Below are 13,340 nucleotides of genomic sequence, written 5' to 3'. Positions count from 1 at the left end.
GTACCAACGTCTGACTGCCAGATGCTGTACTACAAATTATGCTGAAGATAAGATTGAGGGTCACCCTGTAGAATCAAAACAGTTCTAGGAACAGTTTCGGATGTAGAAAGAAATATAAATCATCGAGAAAATCAAAGTTGTTGCTTTTCATTTTCCGTATAATGACAACGAGAAAGATTTTACAGATGGTTATTAGCTGGGTCAGCAGGGTTATTGGCTGGCATCAATGCAAATGAGAGATGAGGGAAAGTCAAGACCTGGGCCTGCCCTTTTTCCAGTGCCCCATCAATAACCGTGTTTCCCATCAATAAGTGCGACAAAAAAAGAAATCTGGGAAATGAAATCTGACTTTGGTGAGAGGAAAAAAAAAAAGCATTTCTAAATGATACTGACCTGAGCCTCAGGAAATTAAACAAGTTACAAAAGTCAGTATTAGAAATACAGAATAAATAATGGGAAGGCAAATCCCAGCAGGGAATGAGGTGACCATTTGTATAACTGAGAGGCAGATTTTCCAAAGCCCCATATCCAAGATACACAAAGTGTAAGCATCCAGCTCTTGGCCCCGCTACATCTGTGTTGGTTGCTGGAGTGCAACAAAGAAACGTGGCACTTGTAACACACACAGCTTCTGGGCCCTCCTAAAGGAACAAAATGATAAAAAGAGTTTTCATTCTTTTTTTCTTTTCTTTTTTTTTTTTTTTTTCATGGCCCACAGCCAATGGAAACTCACAGGCTGCTCCATAACGTTTGGTATTTTCTACAGAATCCAATCCTCCATTGAAGAAACCCCCCTCCAAAAGGGATTTCCCCCGTTTCTGTGGCCGGGGTCTTTTTCTGCCAGTCTGACTTTGCAAGGCAGTGGTTCATTTACAGGGCTGCCTGCAAAATTCCCAAATCCACCTCTCTCCCACATGATCTGCAGAGCACAGCAGGTGGCGAAGGCAGTACGTGTCAGTGGATTAAAGAGCAGAAGGAGGATTGTACAGTGAAAGCAATGCATGAGCGTATCCAGAAAAATGGCTTCGGATCTGCCTTTGTCCTCCCCAATGTGCTCCTGAGCAGATGTCTCAATGACTTCTTCCTCCTGACTTTTGAAAATCTTCCTGTAACATAAATGTCGCTGTTTTGGACCTCTCTGGGGAGAGGTGCTGTGATTCTTGGAGGGTCTGGATCCTGTAGTGATAAACACTGCTCGATTGCCTTTTTGGATCATCAAGGCTGCTCTCCCAGATATCATCTGTTATTTCAGAGTTAGTGGTGAGACCTCATTTTGCCAAACCATTGCTCAAGAAGCATTTTCCACCCAGATTGCTTATGCCAGGAAATAATGAGGTTTTTACTGTTCCTGTTCTCTTTTTAGCCATTATATCTGTTGCAATGGCATCCTTCCCTCCCCTTCCAATGCAGAGGAGGAGGTGGAGAGCTTGATGGTTCTTCTCAGTGGTCAACTGTGTCCTTCCCTCAGCCTGCATATAAGCTTCCAGCAAGTCTAGGCTTGAGTTCCTCTGTCCTGTGTATTTAGTGTCCCAGCAGTCAGGGACAAAGGTGCAAGCATTTAGCCAACAGAGAGGGTACAGTGACTATTATAATGGGGACATCCTATCCCATCTTTTTGTCTAAACACGTATTTTTCAGCATACCTCCCTGTCGCAACCTCACCTTCCATAGTGTTTGCATTGTGTTATCTTCTGCATGTGATCAAAATTAGTGTAAGTGGATAAGTTTCCTGGCTTGGCTGGAGGAGATGATGAGGTAGAGAAGCATAAATGAGGAGGTGGCTCCATGTAGTGACAATTTCTAGCTTTCCCCTTTTACTTCCTCCTGTATAAAACTTTTCCTGCAGTGCCAGATCTTTGGGATCAGCCATAAATTAGAAAGAAATATGTCAAATCATGAATACTTCTAAACACGTAGATTATAATCTAAATGTGATAAAAATATATATCTATACATAAATTGGCAACCTGGTCATGAGATTTTTTTTTGTTTCAATGTATAATATTTGTGAAAATCAAACTGATTCCAAAATATTCCACTGATTTTAGTTACTCAAACAAGTAAATTGATAAGGTTTCCAAGAACTAGATCTTGCAAGATATTGCATTTGTGCCTTTAAGGTTAATAATCTCCTGGAATTTCAGGAAAATGCTCAAGAATAGCCAGCTATTCACATGACTAAATGTTTGTACAGGATCAGACCCTAAAAAAAGTAAATACTTCTTCCTAATGGCCCACTTTTCTGTGCTGTATCTGCTCCCCACATGCCTGCATTTACGTGATGTTTTGCTATTTATAATCAAATGGCCTTGGCAGGAGGACAGTATGTTAAACTTGGAGCTGGCAGAAAAGGAGGCTAATAATTGCAGTGAAGTATGGTAGCAGAAACAGTACAATATGTAAGGCTTGTTGGTATAATGATTACACCGCAACCTGCACAATCTGTGCATTTATACAGATTTCTCCAGTTTAATATATAGATGACTTATGCTTTCCATTGGAAAAGTGGTTTGTTTTATAGCATATCTTTCGCCGAAGTTTGCACTGTTTATGATGTGTTGCAAAGGTGCAATGTTCTATTTCATTGTTCCATTGTGACTTTTCAAAAAGGACGTGGAAAATGAAGGTACCAAAAAAGTGGGGTAATTTTGCTGCAGCTTGATACATTTTAATGTTTCCCGAGCTCATATTAATGACAGCAATTAAGTTTATTAAATATATTGCCATGTCAAAACCCACATCCTGTTTAAGGCAGCAGCTCAGGCTGCAGTGATTAAGGGCGAGCAGCAGAAATCCACGGATCTGTTTTTTCCAGCTGTAGGACCACACTGTGCTCCCCATCAGGTCAAGCTGGGTCCTGGGTGCCCCGGGGCTGGCCCCAAAATCAGCCTTGGCCCAGGGGGAAAGAAAAGAGTCCTCGTAGGGAGAGGAGAAGGCCCAGCAGTTAAGAAGCTGAAGTGGGAGCTGGAAGACGTGCTGTGAACTTATTTGCTTTGTCACGCATTTCCCAAGTGACATTAAATAGGATTTAGAGCAGTGTGCTGCTGCTGGTTACAGCATTGCAGACAACTGGGGACGTGGAAATTGAAGGGTGTTATATGTATCACCTCCTTATATTAACTGCATAGGAGGGAAGAAGGTTGTGGCACCTAAATTGTTGTGACACCTGTGTTAGTGGATACAAGCGTGGCCTTCACCTTCCCCACTGCTCATGGGGAGGGAGAGCGGATACTTGGGACGTGCCGACATCCATCCCCACCTACGTCAGGAATCGCAAAGCTTTGGCAAGGATCGAACCCCTGCAAATTGTGACCATGACCCTGTGTGTTTATTATGTGCCAGAGAGCACGAGCCAGATAATAATTTCCACCCAGGGAAAGGACACGGTTTACAAAGAGCTCAGTTCTCAGACAATGTTGTTTGAAGTGCGAAAAGGGCTCTCTGAAGGGAACTGCTGATGTTTACAACATTAAATCAAACCCTTGTCGAGTTCATCCCCACACTCTATTTATTTTGGAGCACCACTGATACCGTATGCGTGTGTGTATATTTATACACATGCATGTGTGTATCTGTGCATATATGTGTGTGTGCGTGCATGTATAGAAGAGTTGTGATCCTTCAGCCTTATCCATTCCAGCTAACTCCACGCTTCCTGTCATCATACTCAAGAGTATTTCCAAGCACTGCTTGGTCAGCACGGCGTTTGAGTTGGCTGCCTTCAGTGAGTATGAAGGGTCAGAAAATAATGCTAGATGAAAGACTCTGCTTGCCATCATGGGCAGGGAGGACGCAGCATGCAAGAGACATATGCTTGCAGTATGTTAACAAAGAACCATCTAAAAGTAAACTTACTGTTTTCATCTTTGTTGGATGTTCCTTTCAAAGCTTAGAAGTGCTATATCTAGATAAATTGCTGTGATAGCTTGGAACCAAAAAAAAAAAAAAAAAAAGAGCTAACATAAATTTGAAATAATATCTGATCATTAGATTAGATTCCTCTCATGTACAGGACCATATTTGCTATGGTTATTCATGAGCAGAGTCCTTGTTAGCTTCAGTGGAAATATTTGTGGTGGAGAGTATTCAGATCATAGACCTTGGTATCTGATTCTTTGTGTTGAGACACTCATATATTTGTGACTTGATGTAAGCCCAGCTTCAGCACAAAGTTCCCCAAAGAGCAGTCAGGATGTAGCTGCAGAACAGGGTCCCCCAGAGAAAAGTCAGGTCCCAGTTAGGGTAGTGAGTCCTTGCTCAGTCCCGGGTGATGGTCAGCATGATAATAGGTTGCTTCTGATTGATCAGATTTATTTAATTTTATTTTTGTATAAGTGTGTGGTAGGTAGAAGTAAAATCTTTTAGTGGACCAACATGTATAGTTGGTAGAAACAATGAAACCTCAGTGCTGACACAGTTAACATCAAAGTGAACTGCAAAGTTAAGAACTATTGCTCAGGGTTTGAGTAGATATGCATCAGTTTGCTTATCTCTGAAAGAGAAGATGGCTGTTTCTCAAGGCAAGTGGAGCAGATTCCTGTAGCAGAATGATATGTGCAGGGGAGGGAGGAAGAAGAAAAAATGCTAAGCTGTTTCTGTCCTAAAAGAAAAAGCAAGACGGCTTATATCTTCTAGATATGGAGAGTTAGAGAAAAGTGGAAGGGAGATTATAACATGCCCTAAAACCAATATCTCTAGTAGATCTCATGCGTCAACTTCTCAGCATGGTAACTGAGTTTCATGATTAAACAGATTTAGTACAGATGTGATGATGTTCATGATCCCCACCTCAGGGTGAATTTGTGTGCCCAAAAGCTCATCTGACTTTTCAGACTCTACCAGTTGATTGTGTAAAAGATATGACTTCTACCTGCTAACTTCCATCTCTTTCACCTCAGTACTTAAGCCACCACATCTCCAGCAAAATACGCCAGAGAATGAGTACTAACTTTTCTTTTGGTTTCCTAGAAGTAAAACTATACTCTAAGCACTATAACACTGTGAGTATTTTATAAGATTTATAAGATTGAAGATCCTCCAAGTGCAAAGTACAGTATAAATGCACAGTCCTCATGTTACAGCGTTGCGCTGTTAACAGGATAATTCTTCAGAGGCGGCTTGGAGAGCAATCCCACAGCCAGCTTTGGCAGCTGGGGCTATGTTTTGGGCCACACCATTCAGCATTCCAGCACGTGTTTGAACATCTCCTGCTGAGCTAAACCAGCCCCAGCAGTGCTCTTATTTTGTTCTGATTAAAAACTTGCATCTGCAAGGTGCTAATGCTGCTGAAGAGACCTTAGACGTTGGTTGGTCCCCACCAGTGTAGCATTTCAGGTCTTCACAGGGTGTCTGTCAACCCCTTGGTGAAGTAGACAAGGACTATTCTTATTTGGGAAACATCCAAATACCAAGGCTATTTTTTCAGGATTACCAGAACTATGTCATCAACACAGAGTTAGTGGTGGTAGGAGACGGTTTGTGTGCTATTGGAACCAGCCGTTTCTTACTGAAACCACCGTCATTTTAGAATATGATTCCTAAACTTAATATATATAATATATATAGTCTGTATTTGAGCTGCCTGCCTGATGAAAAGTTTCATATAGCAAAAATGCACTTGTGAGTCCTTCTGGAGACTGATGGGAAAGATCTTCTGGGAGACCTGGCAAGGGTAGCATACCCCAGGACCTTGTTCTGCCCATGTTTCCAGAATAAAATTTGACAAGTGGGAAATGTGATCTGTGCTTATACAGCTTGGTAACAAGCTTGTTCATAAAGCAAAATGCTTCATTAGCTTGGGAGGAAAAATGTGCCTTGCAAATGTAAGCAATCTTCTCTCTGCAGCTCTGTCATTTTGATCAGTTAGTGAACAGATCGTTTGGCTTGTAGTTGTCCACACATGAAGTGCTTGGCTAAAAAAATTAGTTTTCTTCCACAGATCTGTACTATGACAGGCAGTGCTCCCAGCTGGTACATGTTGAGGGCACATGTCTACATCGAGGAGGTGTCCTTGGACAGAGCAGAGTGCTCATGACATTTTGGAGTGACTCTGACTAGCAGCTGGCATCCCATCAGGAAAATTTGCTAGGGCCCATGTGCACCAAAAGGCTAAGCAGTGTGCAAGGAGTGCACACAGATCTTCATGTACTTTTGCACCTAAGACAGAGAGCTGTACAGGCAATGCTGCTACAGTCTTCTCAGGCTGCTGGCTCACAGAAGTGACCTGGAGGCAGTCATGGATATTCTGTTACGTCAGATGGGTCATGCAGGCCTTTGGTAAAGCTGTAGAAACCACCTCACATGATGGTTCCATGACTGAGAAATACAGAAAATGCATGAAGGGTGCAAGAGTAGCTGGGCTCCGTGTCTATTCATGAGTACACATGTATGTTGTATGGGATCCATCAGGGACTGTGATGGGCCTGGCTGTATTCCCCATGTGAGTATTGACCACAAAGTTTAAACTAGATGCTGCCTCAACAAACTTAGAGCTGCATGGACCCAGTGGGAAATCCAGGCCAACTTGCCTTGCTATCAGTGAGAGGTGATCAGGAGTTCTCTTGAGAGGAAGATCTGAAGATCTTCCATTTCTCCTCTCCATCACACCTCACCTTCTCCATCAACAGGACAGGGGCCCAAGAGGTGTCAGGTGCCACTTGGGAGCCCTGTTCTGTTCATGGCACCTGTTCTTTTATTTACTTTAGGTGGTGGTTATGTGGTGGTGGTGGTCAGCCAAGTACCATTCCCAGTTGGAGGTGGGCTACCCTGAGTGGGAACCCTGCTCTTGCCTGCCCACACTTCTCCTGGTTCCAGTACTATTGAATAACTCAATATAGAGTAGGTCAGCTCCAACTGACTGGAATTGGTGGCTCTCTTGTCTCATGAAGTGAAAGTTTAGTCCCTCATTTTCCCTCCAAGAGTAAGTATTGTCTCTTACATCTCTCACTTCTTGGGTGAGAGCTACCAGCAGGAAGGAGGGGAGCAGTTTGGAAGAGACTGGTCCCAGAGAGCACTAATTTGATGTGCCACTGACACGAAAGTAGAAATTGTGGCACGTCCTTTGAAGAACAGGGTTACAGTTTAAAACAATCTGGGCAAAATGAAAGGAATGTCTCCAATTCATGGGATGCATAAACGGAAACAGCAGGCTGGGGTATGTAAGCAGAGTTTCATCTTCTAAGAAACACAAAGCAGTGCTGCCATTCTGCTGCCTTAGTTGGAAAAGAGCAAGGCTTGGGTACCGCCCTCTGAGGAAGATGTGGACTAGTTGGAGAAAGTCCAGAGAAGCTCACTAGATCAGAGGATTAGAAAATATGAGTTATGAAGAAACAGTGAAAGAATCAGTTTGTTTAGTCTAGAGCAGAGAAGACAGAGGGAAGACATGATAATAGTCCTCAAATATGTGAAAGGATGCTTCAAAGACAGAGGGAACAAACTAGTTTCCATGTCTTCTGGGAGATAGCAGGGCACCGGAAGAGGTTGTCAGAGAAGTTTCCATCTTTTGCAGATCTTTAAGGATTGATAAGGCAAATACCTGTCAAAATTATTTTGACAAATCTGGGGGGAGGGAGGGGAATAGATGATCGTTGTGTCCCCCAGACCCTCTGGTTCTGCTATTGGAACTCCCCAGACCAGAAGGCTCTGTCCCTGACAGATGTCTCACTTCTTCAATTTCTTAACATTTGGTATTGCTAATAAACATCAGGCTTCTACACTGGGGCTAAAAAATTGATTTCTGAAAACATCACATACAAGATAGGAGGCAATCTTTGCTTCTTGGCTTCACCTACAGCAGGTAGTGTTATTTTCCCCAGCACACAGCCTTTTAAACATTAGTTCACGAATATGCCTACACTTCCAAAAGATCTTGTGCCTTGGTGAGTTAAAAAAATCAAGAAAATCCTCTTGAAATAATTATGTTTGCTAGATAATTGAATGTGTCTATCTGTTCAGGAAACTGCACAATATCAATGAAGTTTCTCAGTCAAGTGCTGTTCAGCTTAAGCTATTCATGCAGCCTGTGCTAATTTAGTGAGAGTCCATGTATCTGTTTTACTGTTAATCTACATTAATCAAGACGAATGGCTATATACGTTGTCAGGTGGCAGGAAAATCTCCAGTGCAAACAGAAATCAGACAGGTTGGAGTGGCTCTGGAGGCTGCTGCATGGTTGAGGCTAAAAGTAGTCTCAGCCTGTTGATGTTAAATCTTTAGATGTAAAGGGAAAAAAAAAAAAAAAGTACAATGTTTTCATCAAGGGCTGTAATGGTGACAGAAAGCAGCCACGCAGCAACAAATGGTCGTACCTCTTTGTAGCTGCCAGATCTACAAGCCTTATCTACGCTTGCTTTTATTGCCCCAGATTTTCCACCACTGCTGCCAGCAGAGACAGTGGTGGGAAGTTGGAGGCCTCATGTGAATGAATTCAGCATCTCTAGGGGCAATCACACCTTGGACCAGACTTATCTGTTGAGGAGACAAAGAATGGGTATTCAAGGAGAGCAAAAGATGTCTTAAAACCTGCCTTCTCTGCCTGTTTCAGGATTGCTGGCGATACGGCACTCAACAAGAACATCCACGAGTCTGTCAGTGCTCAGATCCGGAAGAACTTTGCAAAAAGCAAATGGAGAGTAAGTGACCCATCCTCAGAGAAGATGCTTGGATGCATAATTCTGCTACTGTGGCATTTGCACAGCCCTTACAGCATGTCAATGTTTTAAATGGAAAATTGCTTTTGTGGCCCAAAATTTTGGACATAATAGTTGGTCCCATCTTAGATTACATGGCTTTGCTGCTTATAGAGTGTCCTACATAATGTACATTAATGTAATGAGGACAAGAGATGGGGCCAGGACTAAGGAACCAGTGGTTGGAGAGCAGGGGACACAAAGCAATGGGGGCACCTGTGCATTGGTTCAAGGAAGGATATGTCCAACATGAGAAGGGATTTTGGGCTACGACATCCCATCTGATGGGATAGGGAAAAGTTGAGATGATGATGGGCTCCTCTACTTCTGCCAACGTAGAGTAACCAGGGGAATGGTGGAAGTTACACTTTCACCTCCACGTTTTTTCTTTCATTTTTTCCCCCCAGCAAGCGTTTAATGCCACGGCAGTCGTGCGACACATGCGGCGGTTACACCTCGGCAGCAGCCTGGACAGCACGAGCGCCAGCGTCTCGGGTACCCTCGGTCTCACCGCGCCGCTGTCTGATGCAACCACCCGGAAAGATTGTGAGTAGGGGGGAGAAAATCTCTGGGAAATGCTTTTTCTCTCTGCCCCCAGGCTGCAGTCCTCGCTGCCAGCAGGTGTTTGAAATGAGGACCGAAAAGGGACTGAGGCTTTCGTGTCTAGCTGGCAAAACAAAACAAAACAAAACAAACAAACAAAAAAGTAATAATTTCATTGGAAATATTTATGCACTGAAAAACTGAATTTTCATCGCAGTGCATTTTTGGGAGATCCTTCTCTTGTGGGGCACAGAGGCTTTTGATTGGGAAAAAGACCCAGACAAACCCAGGAAAGAGTTATGTATGTGGCTGAAATCTGGCAGAGTTTAATCAAAATGTTTATGTTTAAGTTTCCAGTTCTGTGATAAAACTTTTTTTCTCATAAAAATTGGCTTGCTTAAATTTTCCTTGCTCCTGCCAGTCCATCCCAGCCTGGGCCAAAAGAAGCTCCTGTACAGGAGGCTCACTTGTCTGAGCAGAGCTGAGGCTCTGCACAGCACCACAGGGTCTGGCCCCCTGATTTGCTTGTTCCCTGCTGCAACTGAGATTTTCAAGCTGCCTGATGGAGTCAGATGCTTGGGGTGAGTGAAGCCTATTTTTAATCTCTGGCTTCTGAGCATTTATTTTATTCCCTTCTGTCTATTGGTAGAGATTTTTATATCATGAAATGAAGGGACACAGACTTTACAACTTTGCAGAAGAGATTATTTCAAGCTGCAGCACCACAAAGCTAGTAGCCTGTGATGTGGCTGAGCCCCTTCCCTTTGCATCCCAGGTCTGACGGTGATTCATGCAAGAAATTCTGACAAAAGCAGCTTCTGTCAGTGCCCAACTGGTTTGCAATGCCCAGTGCAAAATCCTACAGGTGCTGCCAAAAAAGTTTCCCTGTGCTCCTGGTATGCATCTACCTCCTGCAAAGGAGCAATGCAGCCCTGACCAGCAGCAAAGCACTTTAGCCAGGAGCTGGCAATGCAGTGAGGCTGAAAACCCATTTCAGGAGAGAAATGCACCTTCATCTTGGTTCCTGCCTGAGCTGGACCCCAGTTAGATCTAGAGCATCTGGTGGGTGATTCATCTCCATCCGTGCAGTTAATGGATGATCAATACCAGAAGGCGATAATTAATTGCACCGAGTAGTCTGAATAGTAATGGAAAAAAACATCCATGCACAACAAAGGTGGGAAGAGATTACAGTCTATTTAATGGCTACAGCAAGTCCAGAATCCAGCAAGTCCCTGTGCAGGACCTGGCCCTCTTTTTGCAGTGATGGAGAAGTCAACCAGGATACGAAGGTTAAAACCAGGTGTGTTGAGAGGTGATTTTTTTTTTCATGTCAGAAATACAAGGCAGAAAAGTATCCATCTCCAAGCATCCCAGATTAAGTCCAACAGAAGAGCTTGCCAGCAAATACTGAAGAGCTTCCCTTTTGCAAAGAAATTAATTAAAGAGAAAAGTTAGGAAATGCTGGAGACCCTGAGAGCCAGTGAGAAGAGCCAGGAACACATGCAAGGTGTGACATTAAGAGGCAGCCGACATGTCAGGCACAGCCCACTGAATGCCTCCTGTTGGGAAAAAGGAAACCTCAGAGGTCTCTTCCCTGCCTCTTTCTTTCTCCATCACCTCTGAAGACAGATTTTGTGCATGGGAAAGATCCCATCCATGCAGCCAGTTACACGAAACATCTGTGCCACCATTACAAAATGCAATCCTGCCTAATGCTATTAATAGTGCATTTAATGAGCTCTCCAAACAGTTTCAAATGCAGTAGTTTCACATCACTGAGGGCAATTAAATACAGCCCTAGCCCAAGAGGAGCTTATATCAGGCTTTATCCTAACTCTGTTCTTGTATTAAGCCAGAGAAGATGCATTAGGCTGGGTTATGCTTCCTGTCAGGATGGTCTAAGTGAATCCGTTGGGATTTCTCAAGTGGATTGCCCTGATTTTCAGTCTTCTGTGCCTGGCTTATTCTGTTTAGACATGGTTGGGCTGCCTAGATTGATTACAGAACCCAGATCTCTGTGTTTTTAAGGTAATGCATAAATTGCAGCGTGAAGCCAAGGTGTCAGCTCTGAATGCTGCTGGGAAACAGGATATGGCTGGGTGTGGGTACAGGATAATCATCCCTGAGGCTGAAACATCACCTTCAAGCTTGGGAAAGTAGGCAAAAGTCACAGCAAGCATCAAAAAGATCCTGAGTATTCAAGGGACTGTACCAGACTCTAGATTGAGATATATTAATACAGTTTTTAGCCATCCTCTACTCACCAGGCTGGAAAAATGAACCGTATTTCTCATCACACCAAGCCTGCATCTTCTCAGAGCAAGGTCACCACGCTGGGATCCCGCTCAGCAGCGCAGGGGCAGGTCACCTGTGGAAAGCTATGGCAAGAATAGATTTGAGTGCTCAGCATGAATATTTTCTAAGGGAACTGCTGAGGTTGTGCTCGAATAGCCAAATCTGGAATCTGTCATTCCAAACCCAGCCTGCTTTGGGATTTTCAGGGGTTATTTGGAGGGCTGTGTTTTTTAGAGCTGTGCTGGAGGGTTCGCTGGAAGTGGACACATTCTATAAATATTCCTATTTAGCTAAATCCCCATTTTTTCATTAAGAAAGTCTGTGAAAAGTCTTTGATTAGTTCAAAAGCAGCCGTCTGGGTAAAAATTGGGTCCAGACACTCAATCCATGTCAATCTACATCTCTTAGCTGGAAGTCCTGGAGACATACCAGCAAAGCCCGAGGTGACATAAGGTGTCGCTAGAATGATGTCCAGGTCACACAAATTTACCTTCTCTCTAGATTTACAGGAACTCACCAACGAGTTTAACCCACTGCACTTTTTATCAGCAGCTTTGCAGGATGCCTGGGGAAATGTGCTTAGCTTGTCTGTTCGTTTAGCTAGATGGCCGTGATGAGAAGTTTAATCACCTTTGAGGTGCCCACGAGGAAAATTACCTTCAGCAAGCACAATGCTGGAGGGATTTTTGAATCCCACAACTCTTTGTCTTCAGCCCCAGAAACGTGGCTGGACACATACCAAAGCCAGGAGCACCACCTCCAGCAGCGGTCCCCTCTGCTCTGGAGCAACACCCACATTCCCCCCTCCAAAAATAACACTTCTAACTCTGTTTCTGGCTTTCCTTTTAGGTATGTCTCCATCCACTCTCTGTAGTTTTGTTTCATCTGCTTCTTCAGGCGTTTCGGCAGTAGGAGGGGACCGGAGACCCAGACCCACCACAGTGACCACAGTGCACACAGGGAGCAAGTGAGAGCCCGGGCGGCCGGGGCTGAAGGACTAGAAGAAAGAAGATTTTTTTATGGCCATATTTTATACTGCAATTCTGAAATGTTTCATTTATCACAAACTGCAATGACTCCAGGGGGAACGGATCTAAGTCTCTGGTGCTGTACATATATATACATATATATATAAATATATATATATATATGTGAGTCTAGCAATGTTCTAACTAATGAACACTCATTCTTTTCCCCAGTGATTTACTCTTTTCTCAGTGTAGGTAACAGTATATGTTGTATTATTTTTTTTTCCATTAACTACAAACATCTCAACTGGATTATTTAAATAGAGATACTTTTCTGAGCATTATATATATATATATATATTATTTTTTTTTCTTTTAAGAAGTACTTCCAGTAATGTCCCTCTTCCCAGTTTGCTGGGGGATAAGCTGTTTCTGTAGGTAGGAGTTGATGTTAACTTGGCAACCCAGGAGGATTTCAATGGCATGCCATTTCTCACTCCTCAGACTGGACTGCAAGCCTGGCTGGCTTTAGCAGAGCTACTGCTGCTCCGAGTAAGAAACCACTGCTTTCCCTCCCCTCCTCCTCCTTGAAAGCCATGGGGAGAGTTCAGTCACCACCAGCCCCATTACTGCAGTGCTGGCAGCCTGCCCCACCCTTGTTGGAGAGGAGAGGCCGGCATGCAGTGCCTTTGAGGAGCAGACCAGAGCTGGGCAAGTGAAACAACAGAGCCTCATCCTGCAGCAGTTCCCTCCTTGGCAATCTCTTCCAGCCACCGCAAGTGATGGGCAGAGTGAAATGATTTCTGCGTGCCTCGGTTTCTGCCCCTGGGAGAGGGCTAATGCT

General features: G+C 43.8%; 1 protein-coding gene across 1 annotated transcript in view; it reads left to right on the top strand.

Moving 5' to 3' along the window:
- CAMK1D (calcium/calmodulin dependent protein kinase ID) overlaps window positions 1-12,499 on the top strand; it is a gene marked incomplete at both ends in the record, with an annotated part of 214,267 nt that extends 201,768 nt beyond the window's left edge. The window contains 3 exons of the mRNA XM_084305333.1: window positions 8,543-8,630; window positions 9,095-9,233; window positions 12,378-12,499. Of these exons, the coding sequence (XP_084161459.1) occupies window positions 8,543-8,630; window positions 9,095-9,233; window positions 12,378-12,499 (349 nt within the window). The remainder of the gene's footprint in view (window positions 1-8,542; window positions 8,631-9,094; window positions 9,234-12,377) is intronic.
- Between the last annotated feature and the right edge of the window lie 841 nt (window positions 12,500-13,340).

The sequence above is a fragment of the Netta rufina genome, assembly GCF_964035555.1.
Source record: "Netta rufina genome assembly, chromosome: 1".
Taxonomy (NCBI): Eukaryota; Metazoa; Chordata; class Aves; order Anseriformes; family Anatidae; genus Netta; species Netta rufina.
This window is presented reverse-complemented; position numbering and strand designations above follow the sequence as displayed.